General features: G+C 38.1%; 1 protein-coding gene across 1 annotated transcript in view; it reads right to left on the reverse strand.

Annotated features, from left to right (window-relative positions):
• The window catches only part of TSNAX (translin associated factor X), a 31,097-nt gene extending 16,841 nt beyond the window's left edge, over positions 1–14,256 (reverse strand). Inside the window, exons 1-4 of the mRNA XM_001492755.7 lie at positions 14,004–14,256; positions 13,450–13,554; positions 11,116–11,230; positions 8,239–8,369 (exon numbers count right to left, since the gene is read on the reverse strand). Of these exons, the coding sequence (XP_001492805.2) occupies positions 8,239–8,369; positions 11,116–11,230; positions 13,450–13,554; positions 14,004–14,019 (367 nt within the window). The 5' untranslated portion in view covers positions 14,020–14,256. The remainder of the gene's footprint in view (positions 1–8,238; positions 8,370–11,115; positions 11,231–13,449; positions 13,555–14,003) is intronic.
• Positions 14,257–25,146: the final 10,890 nt, after the last annotated feature.

Here is a 25,146-nt window from a genome sequence, read left to right on the forward strand (position 1 = left end):
TATTGCAATGCTTATATTCAAGTCATCCTTATTTTACTTAATAACGGCCCTGAAGTACAAAAGCAGTGATGCTGGCAATTCGGATATGCCAAAGAGAAGCCGTGAAGTACTTCCTTTAAGTGAAAAGGTGAAAGTTCCAATAAGGAAAGAAAAAAATTGTATGCTGAGGTTGCTAAGATCTATAGTAACTTTATTACAGTATATTGTTATAATTGTTCCATTTTAGTATTAGTTATTGTTGTTAATCTCTTACTGTGCCTAATTTATAGATTAAACTTTATCACAGGTATGCATGTATAGGAAAAAACATAGCATTTAGAGGGTTCAATACTATCTGTGGTTTCAGTCATCCACTGAGGTCCTGGAACGTATCCCCCACAGATAAGGGTGGACTACTGTAATCACACCCAAAACCCATTCCATCTTGTTTTCTTCTCTTAATAAATAACATACCCATTCAATCAGTTAGTCAAACCAGAAAGCTACAGGTTTTCCTAGACTATTCCCTTTCCCCTGCACTTTTTTTTTTAAAACCCATATCTAAAAGCATGCCCTTTCCTCTCCATCCCCACTGCTAAGACCAAACTGGAGGCCCTATTCATTTCACACCTCGAATGACCACCACAGCCTCCTTATTCCCGCCCCTGCCTCTAGTCTTCCTCCAAATAAATATGATAATGGTATAACAGAGAGCACGGACTTGAAATGAGGATATCCCAGGCTCAAAAACTAATTCAGGGGGCTGGCCCCGTGGCCGAGTGGTTAAGTTTGCGCGCTCCGCTGCAGGCGGCCCAGTGTTTCGTTGGTTCGGATCCTGGGCAGGGACATGGCACTGCTCATCAAACCACGCTGAGGCAGTGTCCCACATACCACAACTAGAAGGACCCACAACGAAGAATATACAACTATGTACCGGGGGGGCTTTGGGGAGAAAAAGGAAAAAATAAAATCTTTAAAAAAACAAAAAAAACAAAAAAACTAACTCAGGCTCTTACTAGCATTGTGAACTAAGATGTCTATCAACTTCACTGCACTTCAATTTCCTCATTTGTAAAGCAGAGGCATCTACCTATACTGTACGATTTGTAAAGAATAATAGTCTGGTACAAGGGTCCTCTAACTGTTGAATTAAAATGAAGTGAGAATAATTCAAATAAGAATGATAGGCATTAATTTTTGTTAAAGACACTATTTTATAACTTCTTTAAAGAAAGCAGTGGGTTTTTTTGTTCTATCTGTTTTCTTTTCAATGCATTAATTCAACAATTAAAACAGGCCGTTATTCTTCCAAAATGTTACCCTAGCCCTACATGCACTATAAAACTAAGAATAGCAAATTATGTTAACGGAACACTACCATTTATCCTATTAAGATATAATAAATTAAGACAGTTTGTCAAGTAATAAGGACCCCTTTGACTTTGACTTGGTGCAAACGTCCACAACTGAGTAAGAAGCTGTCTCTTCCATGTTCCCTACTTAGCCCCCTATGAATTTACAGACCTTAGCTCAAAAGAGTAACTTTCTGAAAAATGATTTCAGAAAAGCAACAGGAATGCTCAGAGATGAAAAGAGAACCAGGCTAAAAGACCTTCACAGTCTTGTAGTTGGACAGTCCAAGTAGTGTCTATCAGACATTTACAAAGAATGTTCACAAACTGAGTTTCTATAACCCAGAAAATGCCTACAGAGCGATTTTCTCATGGTCACAGTATCACCTGACAAGTTTGCAGCATGATATATACACTTATTAAATGGTGAATAAAATAATCACAAAAAATATTTACTGAATCATCTCACATTTAAATGCAAATATGAACTATATTTATTTTACTTATGTGTATAGGTAAAATTAAAGGAAGTATGACTGTCTATAATCAGATATAGGATCTGAGATCATCAGGTAAAAGCCTTTGGCTATGGAGAAAACAATTACAGTATGAAGCACTAAATACCAGTTATCAGAGAGGAGGTGGTCTAGCAGAAAGTGTTACCAGAACAGATAAAACGAGTCAGATAGCCCAATTCCAAGACCAAGCTCATTGACAGCATGAGGTAGTTGGACCAGTTATCCTCTAACCATTCTTTCAGTTGTAAAGTTATTTTCCATTAGGCAAATGAATGCTTTCAAACAAATCAAAACATATTCAGAAATTTTTAAAACCCACTAACATGCATATACCTAGATTTTCCACTAAATAGACAACAAGTTACGAGACCAGGCAGAGAAAAATTAAATATTCATCAAATATATTTCACTGTCCTTGGCAGAAAAGAGACCATTATTTCTCATCCCCCCGGAGTTAGGTGTGGCCATGCAACTGGCCAAGAAATGTGGGCAGAAGTGATCTATGCCACTCCCAGGGCTGGCCCATAAAAACCTCAGGCAACACCTTTCACTCCTTTTCCACAAGCCGCCAGTTGCATGCTGATGCCCCGGCTCATCTTTGAAACCCTGCACTGATAATACCAGAGCCCCATGATCCTGGGTCCCTGAATGACTAAGCAGTCAAAGCATACTAAATCACCATCACAAAGCCTGGACTTTGAGGGAAAAAACGATTCCTATTTTGTTAAGCCATCAAAATGCTGCAATTTATTCCTTTGTTTCAGCACTTAGCTTCACCTTAACTAACGTCTCTGGCACACTCAGTCTCATTCATAAACAGACAAATTCAATTTTTAGCTATATCTTTCCTTTCACTAAATTATTCTCACTATTATTCCAAAGGCTTACAGATCTTCATGTCCTAGTTCATTTTTTCAGTGAAACTTCTCAATTTTGCTAATATGCTGAACTTTTATCAAATTTCTCTGCACTGACATAATGAGCTTTGGAACTCTAAATATTAATACTGATCCTACTTCTGCTATTATGGCTAAGGAATAGTCCCTGGAAACATGTTTTCTTTCAGAGAAACAAAAAATGATGAAATAAAAATTTGCAAAAGCAAATCATCAGATAAGGAATTTGGTTGAACAAAGAAAAAAGCCCTTTTAAAATAGTTCTGTTCTTCACTCTGTCAACATTTATCAAATATCTATTAAGTGACATGCTTACATCAGTGAACAACAACAAAAAACTTTTGTAGGGACTTGTGGAGTTTACATTCTAGAAGGGGAGAGAGAGAGACAATAAAGAATCATATAAGGAGATTACACAGCACGTCAAAAGGTACTAAGTGCTATGAGAAAAAAAGAGCAACATCAGAGCTACAATGTGTGCTGGGTTTATAAGGAAAACCTTAATATTTGGGGGAAGGTGAGTTTAAGCCAAGACAAAACCTTTACTAGAAGTTAGGTTCTAAAGTCAATAGGTAAATTAAATCCATATGGTAAGAAACCAATGGTACTACTTACTAGCTTATGACCTTGGGCAAGTTGCTTAACTCCTGCGAGCTTCAATTTCCCCACTTATGAAGTGGTAAAAATAATATCTATGACTTAAGGATACCGCAAAAGTCATGAATATAAAGGAGGATGGCTTAAAAAATATCTCCAACTGGCCCAAAACACCCACTTAACCCATCATTCACATTCCTGGATAAGAGAAAATATTAGTTAGGGTCTGAACTCAATTTGGTGCAGCAAAATGTCTCAAAATTAAATGACAATTTTTACATTATTATAGTGATATAAACTAAGCTAAAAAAAGAAAAGAAATATTTTTTCTTTGAGATGAAGGACATTTTCTCCAGTTATTTTTTCAACAAGAGACAAGCAAAACAAAAACACGATAGGGCACAAAATTTTTTTTAAGTGATTTATTTCAAGAAACTAATTAATCATTTATTTGTTTAACCATCCCTTGGGACAACGTGTAATCTATTCTGATAAGAAATGTGTAGAAAACAGACCTAACTTTTGGTTGTTGTTCAATTATTAGTAGGATACTCAATGTTTGGGCTCACAGAAGTATCCCTCAGGGAAATGCTCTGCGTGCCATTAGCACTATTCTTAATGAGGAAAAGCTCAGAACTCCTTTAGTTCAATGCCAGAATTGTTTTATCTTCAAGTCAAAAGAACAACTATTTGGAGTAACACCAAAACAAGCACTTAACAATTACATGCAGCAAGCTATTCATAAGCATCATATTGTTAATGCTGCTCTAATTATAAATAACCTTATTTTATCAAATAAAATGTGAGCAAATTTTTAAGTCCCACATACCTCTTTGACTGCTTTATTCCTTAACTTTAAGAAAAAACATCATCGCTTCAATTTAAAGAACCTATTTTATTTTAAAGTCTTCTTACAGAAAAGTGAGATATAGAGAATCCTTAAATTTTTAATCCATGAGTAGGTAATCTTCAAAGAAAACTTACAAACCATAAACAAAGACCTAAAACAGAATACGATGCTTATAATAATCCTCAATGATACAGTAAAGTGGGAAAATCTGAAGACTGATCCCATTTTATTAATGCCCTACCTAAACTCTACCGAAGAAACAGTGCTTCCTTCCTTATTTAAAAAACACTCCACTGACTCAACGAAATGTCCTTTTTGCCTTTTTTCCTCCATTTCTCTGTTTTGTTCTAAAAGCCAAGTGCAATTTTCTAGGTTTCTTTTCCTATCACTATCTATATGATCCCTACCCTTGTTTGAAGTCTTTCCTTACACTTTACTCATTGATGAATGAAGGACATACAAAGTAGATTACTGAGCCAAAGACAGCAAATCTAGGCTGTCCCACTGATATTTGGGGAACTTTAAGTTGCAAGGATTAATAGGGCTTACCGATGAACTAACATGGAATCGACAAGTTTAATCTAAACACATCATATGATGAAGCACCAACACTGTGAGGAAAATATACAAGTTTTTATAAAAATACAAAAGTTTACGCATGGATTAAAGTCAAAGTGAAGACTACTGTAGTCAATTATTACATGTATTACAATGCCACGAACTTTTACAAAATAGGTTTACTGCATGATGTGATAGAAAAAATGACCTAGATTATGGAAGTTACTCAAACTCTTGCCTTTGGTTATCCAAGTTAATAGGATAGAAGAAGGTGTAGGATGGGATTTCTGCTTACTTTGATGTAGTCAGACATTTAGACTGTAGTGCTTCTTCAGATGAAGGACTTTCTAGAAACTCTGAGATCGACTTGCTCCCCCACCACCAACTCCACCACCCAGTAGCCCTCAAGATTATGCAGGCATACCTATTTATCCGCAGCAGGACCACTGTGATTGAAGTATCTGCCTGTCATGGATGTACCTCGAGTACAGTTAAAGCTACTACTCCAGCTACAAGGGAAGGAGCGACAGCAGTCACTCGCTGGGACTCCTATGGCAGTGTAATACTCACGTATAAACAACCGGTAAACAACACTGCTCGTGATCTACATCCCTGATATCTACCACATACCTGCAGCCTAGAAATGCCACTTCTGGATTCCAACCAACTCTGAGCACTGACAGAGGTGAGTGTGCTAGATTTCCCAGCTCACCTCCTCCCCACTCCACTTCCACTGGCAGAGGTATATAAAAATTTCAGGAAATCAAAGAGAATAAGCAAAAGTTGCCACAAACGTGTCTGCCCTGCCTACCAACTAGAGATGACAGACTACCCAAGAGAAACCTCACCAAAGGAGCTTTGACAGAGTATCGATCATATGAATGACATGACCATTTTCACTAAACATGGCACATATTTTCACCACAAGACCGTCTTGCAAAGAATTATTATTGATGTGATCTCCTGATACAAACAACTTCTTTGGGAAAAGGAGCTAAGAACTCATCAGTCAACAGGGACTTTTCTGTGGCTCAGGGCCAATCTTCCTCAACCCCCCCCAAAACAAAGTTATAATTTATATACAGTAAACTGTATAAATCTTAAATGTACAAATCAATGAATTTTTACATACGTGTACATCTATGTTACCCCACTCCGATCAAAATATAAAACATTTCTGTCACTCCAGGTTTCCTCAAGCCTCTAGTCAGTAACTCCTACTCCAAATCTCCACCCCCAGGTAATCATTATCCTTTAACCTTACTGATTAATTTTGGCTCTTTTTGAACTTCACATAAATGGATTTATACAGCAGATACTCTTTTGTTTCTGCTTATCTTGCCCAACAGAATGTATGTGAGATTCATATTTGCTTCCGTGTATATTCACACACGCCTTTTGGTATGTAAATCTCACTTTTTTTGGGTACATACCCAGAAATGATCATATAGCAGGCACTTTTTTTTCTTTCTCCCCAAAGCCCCCCAGTATATTAGCTGTATATTCTAGTTGTGAGCGCCTCTGGTTGTGCTATGTGGGACGCCGCCTCAGCATGGCCTGACGAGCAGTGCCATGTCCGTGCCTGAGACCCAATCCGGAGAAATCCCAGGCTGCCCAAGCGGAGCATGTGAACGTAACCACTCGGCCACAGGGCTGGCCCCAGTAGGCACGTTTTAAAGCTACATACTGCGGAAGTTTTTTAAAATGGTATTGTCAGTCTACAATTTAGTTGTGCTGGTGAATGCATGGCATCTCACTGTGGTTTTACTTTGCATTACTCTAGTAAAGAATGATGCTGAGCACCTTTTCATATGCTTATTAGCCATCTGAATGCTCACTTTTGGAGGCCCCGTTCAAGTTTTTTGTCCATTTTTAAAATCGTCTGCCTTCTTGTTGATTTGTAGGAATTCTTCATATATTCTGCACGAGTCCTTTATCCAACATATGTATTTAAATGTTTTCTCTCAAACTTCAGCTTGCCTCCCCGCTTCTTAATGATGTCTTTCGATAAACAGAATTTCTTAATTTTAATGAAATTCACTTGATCCATTTTTCCTTTAGCACTTAGTAATTTTTTTGTCTTTTAAAAAAATCTTTCCTACCAAAAGGTCATCAAGATATTCTCGTTTTCTTCTAGAGGATTGTTTCAGCTTTCACTTCACCCTTCTTCCCACCAACACCTCTGATCCTCTCTCCCAACCCAGCCAAATTTGTCACATTCAAGATTGTGCCACTTGACAACACAAATCGAATTCATTAAATCTTTTTTATTATGTGTGATACTATTTAAAAAGCCAAATAAACCTGATAGTAAACAATAAATTGTGATGACGGGAATGTATCTCCTTTGGGAATATACCATAATGACTCCTCATAGAACTGTTTGAGTTATCACTTCAATTTCTAATAACACACACCCAGCTTTAACTGATATACGCAGGTACTTTATGTTACAAACTAAAAGATATTTCAGGTGATTCCCAGAGGTGAGGATTATGGGGTGGGCAAAATGGGTGAAGGGAATCAAAAGGTGCAAACTTCTAGCCATAAAATAAACAAGTCATGTGGATGTAATGGACAGCATGGTGACTACAGTTAATAACACTGTATTGCATATTTGAAAGTTGCTAAGAGAGTAGCTCTTAAAAGTTCATCACAAGAAAAAAAATTACGTATGGTAACTAGACTTACTGTGGTGATTTCACAATATATACAAATACTGAATCATCATTATGCTTAGACTAAAATTGGACATACACTGAGCAGATCCCAAATGAACTCATTTCCCACTGTTTAACTGACCTGAGCTCAGTGGAATCAGCCATTTGATAGAAAGGAATACAGAACTTTCACGTATTTCTGCAAACATGAATCAACCTTTGACTTTGTCTTTCTGCAAATTTTAGCATATGTCTGAATCATACAGTATCTCTCCTGTCAGTGAACTCACATTAAGAAACAAGTGAAGAGGAAAGAATTAAGCATTTGAAGTATTTATACAAGTAATTTGCAAATGGTGATAATCACCAAGATCCAGATCTCCCTAAACCTTTTTAACTGAATATATAAAATCCAGTACTATCCTAAAATTCCCACTATGAGATGTTTGAGTCCACCTGGCTAGGTGATACACTCTCTTTTATGAACCTACTAAAACTGAAACCAGCAGTGAGATATACTCATAGTGGGAAATGAAATGCGCCTGGTATAAAAACACCCTACTCATTCAAGAATAAAGTTCATTCTATTAAGTTTGTTTTCTCAATTACTTTATTAAAATCTATTAATAACTACTACTACACAGTTAGAAAAATAAAGCCAATTAAACATTTTTGGATTACCTTTACATTACTATTCAGAAGGTCCCAATTTTTTAAAGGCAATAATATTTCACCAAGTGTCAATTAAAATTCATGCAACTCACAGATAAATCATGTAATCCACTATTTTTAAAAAAAATGTTACCACTGAAGTGAAGCTAGACTTACCTGTAGTAATGGCTCTATGGAACTGATGCATGTCTTCTCCTGAGAGCTCCTGGGCTACCTGCAATATCTTTTGTCTGACACCATCCAATTTAATTTCTGATTCAGTCAATATTTCTTCCATATCAGGAGCACTATAATTAAGATATTGGGAACTTTTGGAACATCAGCCAGATGCTTTGACAGTGAAAAACTGAAATAATCTAAATATCAATTAACATAAGACTATATGAATATTGAACGTATTTGGATACTTTTAACTCAAAACTGCAATTATATTTCATTAGAAGTATGGAAAAACATGCAAAATACTATAACATCCTATTAAGTGAAAAGAGAAGTATACAAAGTTGCATGTATAATATGATCATAACTGCAAGAAAAATTATGTTCATAAAAATATGACATCTGGAGATGTCTGCTCTTATTCAGGATGGAGTAACATAGATTTATCCTCGCATCAGAAACAACTAAAAAAAATACACAGAACAATGGTTTTCAGACACTGGACAAGAGGCAGCATGGGACAGTGATCCCTGAGAGATGGGTGAAAAAAAGGACACGTGCCCTGTGACTGTCCCATCTTATTGCTTGGAGTTTCCAAGTGACAGTACAGGGATGAGAAACCCAGGTCACACCTGGGAGTCTCCCTGAGAAAGCATTTTGAACTGAATGAAAATGAAAAACAACATATCAAAATTTGTGGAATGTAGCATACTAAAGCATCGAGACTTAAAACAAAAATTTATAGCACTAAATGCCTATATTAGAAAAGAAGAAATGATCTTAGTTTCTTCTTTGATCTCAGCTTCCACCTTAAGAATATATACAAAGAGGAGCAAAGGAATCCAAAGCAAGTAGAAAAAGAAAAAACACAGAAATCAATGTAACAGAAAACCAAAAAATAGACAATGTCAGTGAAACCAACAGTTGGTCCTTTAAGATCAATAAAACTGGTAAACCTCTAGCCAGACAGATTACAAAAGAAGAGAGGACACAAATTACCAACATTAGGAATGAGATGCTTACTCAACTGTTTACTAATCAAAAAATGCATGTATAATATGGTCACAACTACAATAAAAAACACTACATAAAATATGAAATCTGCTGACAGTAGCTATCTTCAGGTATTGTGACTGACTTCTTTCATTCAGCATCTTTACTTTTCTGTCATTTATTATTTTTCTAAAGATTATTATTTTCTAAGGTTACTATAATGAGCATTCATTATTTTTGGGTGGACAAATGACTTTATACAATAACATGGCTTTTCCTAAAACATTAAGTTCTCCTGTCATAGTTCTATTACTTCTTTAAACTGCTGAATATTGATGGCAATTGTTTTAGAATTGCAATTTGTATTTTAAAAAGGTGTTCACAATTAATCAAAACAATGTTGCTTCTTTCCATAAAACAAGCTCAAGTATGTACAAGCTATCTGAGAATTTGTTTATAAAACAAGCAAAAACCAATTTTAGATTCAGGTAAGATAAAGAAAAGGTTAACAGTGCCACATTCCAATAAATCTATGCACGACAAATTTACTTCCACGTAGTGGAAGAAAAATTAAAGTATTAGAGAGTTATCCTAAAAGTTGTAAGTTAGTGAATAGACGAGTACTTCAATAATATTTTTAATAATAAAAAGATGATAAACTATGTTTGGTCTGCCTCAAATACTTTATAAGATACATAGTGTAAAGCCTATCATAGCTTTCCTTCTAGAGACATCTGGAATTTCTAACAAGAATCTCTTGTAGCGAATTGCAGGGTGGGCACTTTCTACCCCCATGTGGAACAGAGACGCAAAGAAAGCTGGTCAAATGAAATATGAAGCAAACAAAGAAGCAAAGATGAAAGATGGAGATGCATTCATAAGATATTCCGGAATCTTTATAATTCACTTTCCTTCTCTACGTAGGCTAGTGTTTAAGCTGGTTTCTTTTACTTGCAACCAAAAAAATCTATTAAATATACAGAGCCTAGCTAGAAAGATAAAACAGTAAAACCCTAGAGAAGGAAATCTCAAAGAAATTAATGTCACAGAGCTGAAGGAAAAGGAAATTTCAAAGAAGAGTAGTCAACAATATCATATGCTGCAAAAATGTAAAATAAGAAAATAGCAGAAGAGAGTGTACTAGATTTAGCAATATGAAGGTAACAAGGGCAATTTCAATAGTTGTAAGGCAGAAAGGCAGACTGCAATGAGTTGAAAAATGAATTGGAAGATAAGCAGATTTTAACATTTATCTAATATTAAAATTTATGCATGTGTCATCCAAGTAAAACTTTAACATTTTAGGCTCTAATAAACCATCCAAAATTTAATATTTTCACAAATAATAGCTATATCAATGAATGATCTTAACAGAACACAAAATCCCCAGCTGCTCTGTAAAGAAGAATTTTTCCCTCTTATTTTTATTAAAATGTTTATTCTTAAAATCTACCTGCGGGGCCGGCCCAGTGGCCAAGTGGTTAAATTCTCGTGCTCCGCTTTGGCGACCCAGGTGCCATGTCCTGCGCACGGACATGGCACCACTCATCAGGCCATGCTGAGGCGGCGTCCCACATGCCACAACTAGAAGGACCCACAACTAGAATATACAACTATGTGCTGGGGGGATTTGGGGAGAAGAAGCAATTAAAAAAAAAAGAAAGAAAGATTGGCAACAGTTGTTAGCTCAGGTGCCAATCTTTAGAAAAAGAAAATCTACCTGCTGTTACCGTCCTTTGACTCCAGTGTTCACAGAATAAGTCACAGATTATTCTAATAGCAAGTTATTGCCCATTGATGTATAAAGCATTACAAAATACATTTATAAAATACATATCAAACTGTATCCAACTATAACAAGTTTTAAAGATATTTACTTACCTTGTAATCCTATGGAGGAGAAAAATGGTTCTTTTACTTTCAACAGTTATATCCCGACTAAGTTTCACAAGTCTCTCATATTTGTCATGTCTCGCATCAAGTTCCTGCTGAAACGCTAAGAACACAGTATTATGATCCTAAGCACACATATTCTATATTTAATCCATCAAACAATATTGTTATTATGCACGAGCAAGCAAACATTATTTACTCCATAAAAATGAAGAGGACAAAATCATCTTATTTATTTTTAAAGTACTTGGAAATCAAAGATTCTGCTAGTAACCAAAATATTCTTTCTTTAAATACAGGTATGCCTTAACTGGGTTTTACCACTCAGAGTCTCACCATGAGATGTATATATTGTAAAAATTATCTGGTCTAGTAAACATGAGATTATCACACATAACTACTTACAACAATTACTTCCAACTATCTCCCTAAGTTACATCAAGTTTTTTTTAATTACCTTATCACATACAATTATCTCCCAAAAAAGAAACTGGAGTTTTTAAATTAAAAGTTTATAAGTTTTAATAACGTTAACTTTCTGAATTTTTAAGCCCTAGTCACTGAAATACCCATAAACCACTTAACTCTTAAAAACCACTTTATTTCAGAAGCATTGTCACTTCAAAGACCTAGAAAGCTGCCTGTCATATTTGGGGCACCCAATAGATGTATTTTGCATGAATTAAAAAAATCCAAAACTTGAATAAACTATTAACCAAATTAGTAGTTGACAGGGACCTAAATACATCTAGTTTGTTATTATTGAGATAATAATTAGGCTAGGATTTGCCTAATATCTCAAGATAACCAAATGTATTCATTATCTATTATGAAAACATTAATGACCCCACTTCACAGTGGTCATTACGAAGACCAAGTTAAATAAGACAGATCCTGTTCTCAAGGAGCTTAGTCCAGTATGAGAAATAAAATGTGACCATGCTACAGTAAACATATGTAACAGGTTCAGTAAAACAGGAACCACATTTTTTTGTTCACTAACAACACATGCCAGAACATAGCTGATACTCCATGAATACTTCACGATTGAATGGAAGGATGGATAATGAATGAATGCTACGTTTGTCACCAATCTGCGTGAGAGAAAAACCAGAAAGGCTTCAAATAGAAGCCACTTGAGCTGGGTTTTGAAGAAAACCATAGTTCACCCGATGGACAATGGGGGCACCAAGTTAGAAGCAATTCCAAGGTTAAAGAACTGTGTGTGAAAAGGCAGGCAGGAAAATAAAAACAGCAAAACATAACTGGAAGCAGGCAGCTCTAGCCCACTGAGTACACAGCGGTATCAATAGGCTCTCTACTCAATTACAACTAGTTGTCTTACACCACTGAAGATCACTTCAAGTGCTGTGGTGGTTTTAAAACAGATCCATCAATTATTTGAGACTCCTCCCTTCAACAGGTGGAACCTAATTCCCGTCCCGTTAAATACGAGGCAGAGTTTTTAAGCCACCTCATGTAACAAACAGAAGCTAGCAAAAGTGATGGTGCATGATGCCCAAGATTAGGACACAGGGGATTGCTCTCTGTCCAGGGGAAGCCAGATGCTACACGAGGGCACTCAAGCAGCACTATGGAGGGGTCCACGCAGAGAGGAAGCGAGAGCCAGTTTTTGGCAGAAGGCCTAACTTGTCAATCGGGCCTTTTAAGGACTGCAAGTCAGAATCAACAGGCAAGCCCCTCTCAGCTCCCTGAACCACAGAAACTATAAGGTCCAGTGTGGCAGACTGAGGACAAGAGGAGGGAGAATTTTGTTTTATGTTTTGTTTTGAAATGAGAACCAGTTTGATGAAGTTAAAACACTGAGAAAAGAGGGATTATGAATATATATATATATGATTTACTAACAGATATGCGTTCCTACTGGGTGCAAAGTGCTATAGTCAAAACAAAAATATAGTTCCCGTCTTCAGAAGTCTAGTTGAGGAAACAAAACCAACACACAATAAAAAACTGATTAAACATGTATATAAACACCTGATATATATATACATACACACATATATACACATCTGATATACATATATGACATATATAATATATATCAGGGACACAATAATTTTTAGGTGCGTGGCATGTCTGATGCTCATTAATTAATGTTTACCTGGGAAACTGTCATGGGAAAAAAGTCAAGACTTTCGTAATCACAACTTTCGCGGCAGACCTAGCACCACGGCAAACCCTCCAGGAAAAGAGGCTCACACAGGCACATCCTAAATTCCTGGGGGCTGTCCTCGCGCAGCCCACGGCTAAAGAATCCTCGTTACCGCCTCTTTAGTCCTCTTCCCTTCGCCAACTTACATTTGAAGGCCAACATCACAGGCGAAGATGAATTAACATCCTTCCCTTCTCTTCTCTGGTTATGTGGGAAATTGTCATGCTTCCTTTTCCTGAACCCTCCTGATCCTAACGTAGAAAAGGAGAAAACAGTCGGATAGGGCTCTTCCCTCGCCAAGAGCTGACAAAATATCACACAGGCAAACCCTCCCCCCGCCCTTCCTTCCTTTAAAACCAGAGCCCCACAGGGCCCTTGCCTTATAGGCTTTCTCAGCTGCTCTGCTTTTCCCCCTCAAACCCTAAGCTCATGTCATCTGGGCCTCCACCAATGGGTCCCATGATCTGCACAAGGAGAGGAATGATCGAATTAACATAAAAAACAGCTCGAGGATTTAACAAAACGAAGGGTGTAAGGAGGGCCAGTGTGGCCGAGAAGATCAGCAGGGCTGCCCCCACCCCGCCCCGGGCCTGCAAGAGGCGCGGGCATCCCCCAAGGGTGAGAAGTGGAAAATCTGACAAAAGGGCTGGAGAGCCTCCCCCTTTAGGTAAATAACGCCCAAGGCTGTCGAGGACACCACCTTCTTTGTTGCTCATGTCGTCACGGCCTACGGTGAGACGAGCGGACACTGAGGGCCTCGGTGCAAGCGGAGTGCGTAAGGCGACCGCCAGAGAGCCCGCTGAAGCGCCCTTTGCTGCCGGGCGACGTCGACGCACCGGCCGGAAGCCGCGCCTGCAGCCACTCAGACCTCTCTCTTCTCCCTCGCACACTTCCGGCCTGCGACTCAGCCCCGCCGCCACTGGTTCCGCCCCGCGCTTGGCCCGGGGGACCTCGCGCCCGCGCGCCGTCGTCGCGCCTGCCCTCGGCTGTGCCTGAAGACAGAAGCTACGCCACTCGAGTCTCTGTTTGCGCTGTTAATGAAAAAGATGAGGCGGCCTCCTGGAGATGAGATCCGTGTGAAGGTAGGAAAGCGACGAAAATTGTGATTTTTTTTTTTTTTCTCAAGGCACCTTTGGGACACCCTCGCCTTCCCTCAGCATGGACCCAGCCTCCCGCGTGGTGCATAGTGGGGGTTGTAGTTCCCTCGCAGGAGCGGCCGCCTGTGCAGGAGACCAGGCTGTGAGGAAGAAAGGAGTGGCTGATGTCCTGTGAGACGTCTTCTCAGGACTGAAGCCCAACCTTACAGTTAGGAGTTTTTAAACTTCCCACAGTGAGGCCAGGAGCTAAAGTGATGGAAATATGCAAATCAATGAGTTGATGGCGTTATTGGTATTTTTTCTGACGAAGGTAAAACCACCCTCCGTTCTCCCCTTCGGCCCTGCCTGTCTGCCACCTTCTCCTACCTGCTCCCCGTCGTCTCTCGCTTTAGTCCTTTTTCCTGGCTCTCTAGAGCCAGACTGCCTGCCTTCATATTCGTCTCCGCCACTGAGTGATTGCATGACTAAGGAAATGGCTAACTTGTGTACCTCTCTCCTTTTTTCTTTTTTTTTGGTGAGGAAGATTGGCCCTGAGCTAACATCTGTGCCAGTGTTCCTCTATTTTGTATGTGGGACACCTCCACAGCGTGGCTGCCAAGGAGTGGTGCTAGGTTGGCACCTGGGATCAGAACCGTGAACCCCGGGCCACCTAAACCGTGAGCAGGAACTTAACCATTATGCCACCTGGCCGGCCCCCTGCACCTCAGTTTTTTTTATCTGTAAACTAGGGATGGAATAGTACCCGCCTCATAGGATTATTTGAAGACAAAGTGAGTTTATAGTAAGGTGTATGTAAGAGTGCCTTTCACATGGTAAATGCTCAAACGTTAGCTTTGATACCCTTCTCCCAACGTCGCTCTCCAAAACAGAGAGGTTAGTAATAATAACAGGTGTGCACTACTAAATTGTGAGCTTTTAATAAAATTGTGGGCAGGTGCTGCCATATCTTAGACTTATTAGTCTTTGTTCCCCACCCCGCCCATACTGTGCTGGCACAGTGCCCGTGTAACCTCCGGAAGTGTTTGTTGAATGACCTCCCATCATCAGGATGCGTAACAAAGTGGCAATCCAGCATCCTCCAGGTGTAAGTAAGCTCAGGCTAAGACTTGGTAAGTTGGGTGGCCTAGGCCTAGTAGGGGAAACAAAGAATATTCTGTTGTGATTTCTCCAAATAACCTCCGTATTGTAGGCTTGTATTGTACACACAGTCTCTTTCCTCCTTGTTGATTTAGAAACAAAGGAACAGTAAATGAAACAAATTGGCTAGAATGTGGTGGTAATTTCCAGCCCCTGACAGGAGTGTGTCTTGGGAAGGTTTTCTGCTCTGGGTAATCTCTAGGGTGTCTTCCAACTCGAAAGCAAGAAATCACCACCACCCATCATGCCTTTGCAGCTCTTGGAATACAGGAATTAGTTAGTCAAATTCATGGATACAACAGGCTCCTGAGGACCTGGGCTGAACAGTTGCTTTGTGGATGTTGGGCAAATAATTCTGAGTTTGTGTGAGGTCTGACCCTGCTGACGTTACCCACCAGTATCTGCCTACTCTGATTAGAGATGACTTGATCGTCGAAAAAAATATATAGACAACTCTTTTATAAATGTGGCCATTTTACTGTGACTCCCTCTAGATCAAAGGAAGCCAGTAACTTATGAACATTTTTAGTCAATGCTTATTTTTCCATCATAGTCTGGGAGAAGTGTATTTTTCCTAGCTACTGTAGTAGCAGCTACCTAGACCTCAAGTTTTTTTAAATCTGGAGCAGCCATATTGCTTTCCTTTCTCCAGCCACCACTCCTGTTCAGCTGTTCAACTACAGCTATGTTGCTTGAACTGCTTTTCACTGTGTTCCATAAATTTAAGGATCAGAATGCTGTTTCACAACCTGTAATGACTTCTCAGAGTACTTAATGAAGGTGAATCCCGGTGACACTTTCCAAGCGTTTATTTCCATATGCAGTGACCCCAGGTGTCCCAACCATAGCTACTCCTTTGTCAGGAAATACCTTTCAATCTCTGACAACCTGCAGAAGGCACCTTCACCTTGACTGTCTCCTGGTTTTATTGCTTCAGATGCATACACATAGTTTTGGTATTTGGCAAAACATATTTTTGTTTGTTTTTAAAGGAAAACTATCACCCCAGGTCAGGAAGAAGAAGGTAAAGATTTCAGTAAGACCTTAGCTCTGGAATGGTGTTCTTTCCTCCTCCTGCTGTTGCATTCTAATTGCCCACATTTGACTCTGAATAAAACTCTAAGGCTTTTAAACACACCTGTTTTTATGCAGTTTATAAATCCTCACATTTGTCACCTCTACGGGAAAAAAAAAAAATCACATATCAAAGTTGATTTTCGGTATTGAAAAAATCATAAATGGTCATGCACTGCATAATGACATTTTGGTCAATGATGGACTGCATATACAATGGTGATCCCATAAGATTAGTACCATATTGCCTAGATGTATAATAGTCTATGCCATCTAGATTTGTGTAAGTACATTCTGTGATGTTTGCACAACCACAAAATCACCTAATGACGTATTTCTCAGAATGTGTCCCATTGTTAAGTGATGCATGGCTGTAATCAAGAGAAGAAACATAGGCCCTCAAGGGATTTTCTGTTTCAGCATTTACCTTACGTAGTTATTATATGAACGTGGGCGGAGAGGGGGCAGGATATATCATGGGGAGTTGCCAGAATCTTTAGTGACCATTTTTAAAGATTTTATATTTTTTTCCTTTTTCTCCCCAAAGCCCCCCAGTACATAGTTGTATATTTCTCGTTGTAGGTTCTTCTAGTTGTGGTATGTGGGACGCTGCCTCAGCATGGTCTGACGAGCAGTGCCATGTCCGTGCCCAGGATTCGAACCAACGAAACACTGGGATGCCTGCAGCGGAGCGCGCGAACTTAACCACTCAGCCGCGGGGCCAGCCCCCTTTAGTGACCATTTTTAAAGTGATAACTCTAGTATTTAAAAGGTACCCGTATGTCCATAGTGATATTGTGAAGTGTACACATACCAACTCACAGATTTGTTTTTCAAGCAATGCTAGGACTTAGTAGGAGAAAGTAATGTTCCAGTTCTTTACTGGAGAGAGAAGCTGGTATTTGAGAGAGTGAAGAGGGATGGGCAAAACCACAATGAGATACCACTTCACATCCACAAGGATGGCTATAATCAAAAAAGTAGAAAATAACAAGTGTTAATGGGGATATGGAGAAATTGGCACTCTCATCCATTGCTGGCAGAAATGTAAGATGGTGCCTCCACTGTAGAAGATAGTTTGGCAGTCTGAAAAACTTAAACATAGAATTACCTTATGACCCAGTAATTCCACTGCTAGCTGTACACCTTGTATGTGAATGTTCACAGCGGTACTATTCACAATAACAGGAAGGTGGAAAGCACCCAAACGTCCATCAACAGATGAATGGATAAACAAAATGTGGTATGACCATACAATGGAATATTATTTATCAATAGAAAGAAATGAAATGCTATCCATGCTGCAATATGAATGAACCTTGGAAACATTATACTAAGTGAAAGAAACCAGTCACAAAAAGACCTCATATTGTATGATTACATTTATTTGAAATATTTAGAATAGGCAAGTCTATGGAGACTAGACTCGCAGTTGCTTGGAGCTGAGACGCACGGGAGAGGGGTATAGATGAGTGACGGCTAAAGAGTGTGGGGTTTCTTTTTCAGCTGATAAAGATGTTCTAAAACTGATGATGATTGCACATATCTGGAATATACTAAAAACTATTGAACTGGTCACTTTAAATGGATGAATTGTAAATCAGTGAATTATGTCTCCATAAAGCTGTTAAAAGATTTTAAAAAGAGTGATGGGAAACATTCTTTTCAAGTCCTGTAAATATATACATGTAGTTATATAGACATACTGCAATGTTATTAGGGAAAAGTAATAAGCAATATGGCTTAAATTTATTTTTAATAATCTGTAATTAAAAATACGTAAAATACAGGGCTGGCCCAGTAGCGTGGCGGTTAAGTTCTCACAATTTGCTTCTGCGCTGGGCTTTGCCAGTGCAAATCCTGGGCGTGGACCTACGCACCACTTATAAAGCCATGCTTTGGCAAGCATCCCACATATAAAAGTAGAGAAAGATGGGCATGGATGTTAGCTCAGGGCCAATCTTCCTAAAAAAAAAGAAAAAGTAAGGTACTTTAACTACAGATTTGATCATCTTCAACAAACGTTTCCATGCCTCTTTTATGCCTGATGATGTAATTTGTGCTGTAAAGGACACAACCGTTTTCGTATTCATTCAGCAAATATTTATTGAGCGCCTACCATGTTACAGGTACCATTGTAAGGATTGGTGATCCCTGTCCTCATGAAGCTTATTTTCTAGTGAGAGCAAAGAACGAAATTAGTAAGTAAAGTATATACCATTAGAAAGTGATCACTGCTATAGAGAAAAATAAGATGAAAAGAAAAAGATGTGAAGGGTAGAGTTTCCGGGGGTGGGGGTAAGAGTTGCAACTGAGATAGGATGGTCAGAAAAAGAGCTCACTGGGGAGGGGACATACATCTGAAGGAGGTAAATATAAGCTGTGCAAATACCTGGGGTATTTTCCCTTCCCTGTATGCCAGTAATTCTCGCCTTTCTCTCCTATATTATTTTTTTCTTTTGCTCTCTACTGCATCATTCCTAGCACGATGCAAACTTATAATCATATTGTCCATCTTAAAATACATCTGACTCCACTTCTGTCTCCAGCTTACACACCATTTCTCTGCTCCCCTGTACTGTCTCTATTTCTCCTGTTCTTCCTGATCCATCTCTAATCAGGCTATCACTTTTCAGAAACTGCTCTTGTCAAGATCACGAATGACTTCCATATTGCTAGATATGCTGGTCATACTTAATCCTCATCTCACTTGGCCTATGAGCAGCATTTAACACAGTTGTCATTCTCTGTGTCACTACTGGACACCACATTCTCTTGACTTCCCTTCTACCTCACTAGCCAGTTCTCCTCAACCCTTTGTGGTTCCTCCTCATCTCCTCAAACTCTTAGCATTGAATTGCTCCAGAAGACTTCCTCTGCTCTATTACACTTACACTTGTATTGATCCCATTCTCATGGTTTTTAATGCCATCTATATTCTAATAATCCCCAACGTTCTATCTCCAGTCCAGAAAACGCATGTATCCAGTCCAAACTCATATCAGATCACCTATTCAGTATCTCATCTTGAGTGTCTAATGTGTATCTCAAAATTAACGTGTCCAAAATTGAATGTAACAATTCCCCAAAACCCATCTCTTCAGCATTATTCCCTGTTTCAGTTAATGTAAATCTCTTTCCAATTGATCAGACTAAAAGACTAGAGTCATCTTTGACTCCTCTTTTTTTCACGTTCCACGTCATATTTTCTGTAAATTGTGTCCTGCAAAATTCATATGTTGAAGCCCTAAAATTCAATGTGAGTTATTTGGAGATAGGGCTTTTAGGAGGTAATTAAGGTTAAATAAGGTCATAAGGGTGGGGCCCTAATTCAGTAGGACTGGTGGCCTTATAAGAAGAGGAAGAGAGTGCGAGCTCCTTCTCCATGTGCACACACCGAGGAAAGGCTATGCAAGGACCCAGCAAGAAGGTGACCATCTACAAGCCAGGAAGAGAGATGTCCCCAGATCTTGACCATCCTGGCACCTGATCTTGGACTTCCAGCCTCCAGAACTGTGAGAAGATAAATTTCTGTTTAAGCCACCCAGTCTACAGTATTTTGTTACGGCAGCTCATGCAGACTGAAATGCTTTTCATGACCAAATCCTATTGGCTCTACCTTCAGTATCTATTCAGATTACAACCAATCTCCCCAAATTCTACTATTACCCCCTTAGTCCAAGCTACTATCATCTCTCGCCTGAAATACTGCAGTACCCTCCTAACTGAACACAGATGTCAGTCCCCATCAAGAGGTGGAGTCGCTTTCCCCTCCCCCAAAAACTCAGTTGGCCTTTTGACTTGCTTCAACTAATAGAATGTGGAGGAAGTGCTACTGGGCCTTTAAGAGACCCGACAGCTTCCCCTTTAGCTCTCTTGGAACCTCGAGCCACCATGTAAGAAGTCTGACTACCCTGTTGGAAAGAGAGGCCTGACCAGCCCCCGTTTCTTACTAGCAACTCAGCTGAGGCACCAGACATATGAGTGAGGCTCTCTGGAACATTCCAGTCCCAGCTAAACTCCCTCCTGAAGGCAAAAGCATGATGGCCCCAGCAATCACCACCATGGAGCAAAAGAACCATCCAATCAATGCACAGAATCATGAAAAATAATAAACTGTTGTTTTAAAACACTTGAGTTTCAGAGTAGTTTGTTACGCAGCAAGAGAAAACTGATACACACTGGTCTGGTGTTTTCAGTTTTGCTCTCACCTTCAGTCATTTTTCCACACAGCAGACAGAGTGATTCCATTAACATATACAAAGATGATGTCACTCCCCTACTTAAAACTTCAAGGACTGTCATCTCCCTCAGAGTCAAAGTCAAAGTTGTTACAAGCCCTTACATATTGTGGCCTAACCACCATCCCATTACCTTGTTCACATCTACCGTTTGCTAACTCTGCTCCATCCTCTTTGACCTGTTCTCAAACAGGCTAGGCATGGTCCCACCTCAAGGCCTTAGCAGTTGCTGTTCCTTCTGGTGGATTGCTCTTCCCACAAATCTCTTCATGACTTGTTCTTTTCTTCCTTCATATCCTCACTGAAAATGGCAGCTTTTCATTGAGGCCTTCTGTGGTAGCCCAAATAATGGCTTTCCAAAGATGCCCACTTCCTAACCATGACCTCCAGAACTATAAGTGGCTTTCTGTAAGCCACTAAGTTTGTGATAATTTGTTACAGCAGCAATAGAAAACCAATACACTTTCCTAGCAGTCCTATCTAAAACAGCAACCTCTGTCATTCCTGGCACTTTCTATCTCCCTTCTATGCTTTATATCATAAATATATTTTACCATTTATTTTATTTATTGTCTTGTGTCTTCCACTAGAATGTAAGCTCCACTTGGTCAAGAACTTGTGTCTGTTTTATTCTTGGAGATAATCTCCACTGCCTAGTATAACATAGCATCTGACACATAATGGACATTCAATACATACTTGTTGAATAAATGAATGAACAAATGATATGCAAATATATTACTGCTATCTGTAGATTATCTTTTTTTAATATATATTTTTATTGAAATATATTTGACATATAACATTGTGTAAATTTAAGGTGTCCAACATGTTAATTTGATACATTTATCCATTGTAAAATGATTGTCATAATTAGCACCTCTATCACATTACGTAATTATCTTTTCTTTTTAGTATTTGGAATATAGATTGAAAGGGAGTTTTTAAGATTTTAATATAGTCAAATTTATCAATCTTTTCCTTCAAATATTTGTATTTTATGCCTTGTTTAATAAATCCTTTCCTCCATCAGATTATAAAAATATTACCCTACATATTCTTGTAAAAGTTTAAAACTTGTGCTTTTTCCAATTAGGTTTTTAATCTACCTGGAATTGATGTTATATATTGATAAGTGACTGACCCAGGACCACATATTGAATATTTTGTCATTTCCCCACTGATTTATAACACCACAGTGGTCATTTATCAAGATGCCACATATCCATGGGTCTGTCTGTAGCACACTCTCTTTAATTCATATAGCTTTGTAATATAGCTCGATCTCTTGAAGGCCAAGTGCCTTTAACCTCTCCCTACAATATTCTTCATATATTTTGCAGTTGGCCTTTACTGTTTCATATCAGTTTTTTTTATTGAGGCATAATTGACATATAGCATTACATTAGTTTCAGGTGTACAATATAATGATTCGATGTTTGGATACTCTGCAAAATGATCACTACAATAAGGCTAGTTACCATCTGTCATTGTACAAAGTTACAAAAAACTTGTGATGAGAACTTTTAAGATTTACTCTCTTAACAACTTTCAAATCTGCAATAAAATATTATAGACTGTAGTCACCATGCTGTACATTACATCCTCATGACTTACTTACTTTATAACTGGAAGCTTGTATCTCTTGACTGCCTTCAGCCTTTCACCCAATTCCTGACCCCCTCCCCTCCGGCAACCACCAGTTCATTCTTGGTATCTGTGAGTTTTGTTTTCTTTGTTCCTTTGTTTTGTATTTTAGATTCCACATATAAGTGATATGACACAGTATTTGTCTTTCTCTGTCTGACTTATTTCACTTAGAATAGCCCTCACAGTCCTTCCATGTTGTCACAAATGGTAAGATTTCATTCTCTTTTATGGCTAAGTAGTATTCCATTGTGTATACATACCGTATCTTCTTTATCCATTCATCCATCCACTGATGAACACTTAGGTTGTTTCCAGATTTTGACTATTGTAAATAATGTTGCAATGAACATAGAGGTGTATATATCCTTTTGAGTTAGTGTTTTCATTTTCTTAGGATAAATACCCAGAAGTGGAATTGCTAGATCATATGGTAGTTCTATTTTTAATTTTTTGAGGAACCTCTATACTGTTTTCCATAGTGGCTGCACCAATTTACATTCCCACCAACAGTGCACTAGGGTTCCCTTTTCTCCACATCCTCACCAATCTTGTTATTTTTTGTCTTTTCAATAATAGGCATTCTGAAAGATGTGAGGTGATATCTCATTGTGGTTTTGATTTGCAATTACCCGAAGATTAATGACATTGAGCATCTTTTCATGTACCTGTTGGCCGTCTGTATGTCATCTTTGGAAAAATGTCTATTCGGATCCTCTGCCCATTTCTTAATTGGATTGTTTGTTGTTTTGTTATTGAGTTGTATGAATTCTTTATGTGTTTTAGATATTAACCTTATCGGATATATGATTTGCAAATATTTTCTCCTATTCAGTGGGTTGGCTTTTCATTTTGTTGATGATTTCCTTTTCTGTGCAGAAGCTTTTTAGTTTGGTGTAGTCTCACTTGTTTATTTTTGCTTTTGTTACCTTTGCTTTTGAAGTCAGATCCAAAAAATAATCACCAAGACCCTCAACAACAAGCTTACTGCCTATGTTTCCTGGTTTTATGGTTTTTACGGAGTTTTATGGTTTCAGATCAGTTTTAACAATTTTAAAAATTGAGATATAATTTACATGCTATAAAATTCACCCTTTTAAAGTGTACAATTCAGTGGTTTTTAGTATATTCACAAAGCTGTACAACTATCATCACTATCTAATTCTAAAACATTTGCATCATCCCAGAAAGAAACCTGTGCCTATTAGCAGTCACTTCCCATCCTCCCTCCTCAGCCTCTGGCAATCACTAGTCTACTGTCTGTCTCTATGAATTTGCCTATTCTGAGCATTTCATACAAATGGAATCTTATGCTATATGGCCTTTTATGTCTAGCCTTTTTCACGTAGCATAATGTTTTCAAGATTCATCTAGCACTATAAGAACTATAAGTGGCTTTCTGTAAGCCACCAAGTTTGTGATAATTTGTTACAGCAGCAATAGAAAACCAATACACTTTCCTAGCAGTCCTATCTAAAACAGCAACCTCTGTCATTCCATGTATCTGTCATTGCATGTATCAGTACTTCATTCTTTTTCATGGCTGAATAATATTCCATTGCAAAGGTATACGATGTTTTGTTTATCCATTTATCAGTTGATGGACATTTGGGTTGTTTCCACCTTTTGGCTATTGTGAGTAATACTGCTATGAACATTTGCCTACAAGCCTTGTGTGAACATATGCTTTCAGGTCTCTTGGCTACATACCTAGGAGCAGAAGTGCTGGGTCATATGATTCCTATCCATTTTAGAATTGATTGCTAAGTTCTATGAAAAACACTGTTAACTTATTAATTAAAATACACTGAATATAGAGATTACTTAGGGGAGAATTTATGGTGAGTTTTCTATTAGATCTATAAACTATGGATATACTATATCTCGATTTATTCCTTTTTTTATGTCCTTTGTAAATACAGTTTCACTTAACTTTGGTTAGATTTATTCCTAGGTTCCTTATAGTTTTTATTAACTTTATTCTATGAACTTTAGAGTTTTATAGTAAGTACTATGAATGGGATCTTTATTTTTTATATATTAAAGTGATTATCTAACTAGTAGATAGATAATATTATTTTGACCCAGTAAAGCCTGAATAGTAAGTCTCTGTAGTTATCTTGTGCAATATCAAGGATACCATGAAGTATAAAGATTTACTTTTAAGATGTTTTTAGCTGAATTATAATAGGAAAAAAATGAGTATCTGACAATAAATAAATGACTAAAGTGGGTATTTGGAAATAATATTAAGATATTATGACACAGAAAAGTGTTATGGTTATTTAAGTAAAAAGGGTTGAATACAGTTTGATCACAATCAGGTATAAAAAAATACACAGGAAAACATATTAATGTATTTTGTGTGTACAGTGAGTTAGGGACTAACAAATTTAATAGGAGTATACATTGGAGCAACTCTTCTGGGAAGCATTTTGGCAATTTGTAATAAGACTTCTAAAAATATTTACGCCAGTTGACCTGGCAATTCTACTTCTTGAAATTTATCCTAGGCAGCTATGCAGAAATGTAGACAAAGAGTTAGGTACAAATTCATATACTAGAGACTAGCAAAATTTGCAAACAACTTAATCTATAGGAATAGGCAAGGTTAAGTTGTATAAATTATGATGCATCTGTCACCAAC

The sequence above is a fragment of the Equus caballus genome, chromosome 1 (genome assembly GCF_041296265.1).
Source record: "Equus caballus isolate H_3958 breed thoroughbred chromosome 1, TB-T2T, whole genome shotgun sequence".
In the NCBI taxonomy this organism is placed as follows: domain Eukaryota; kingdom Metazoa; phylum Chordata; class Mammalia; order Perissodactyla; family Equidae; genus Equus; species Equus caballus.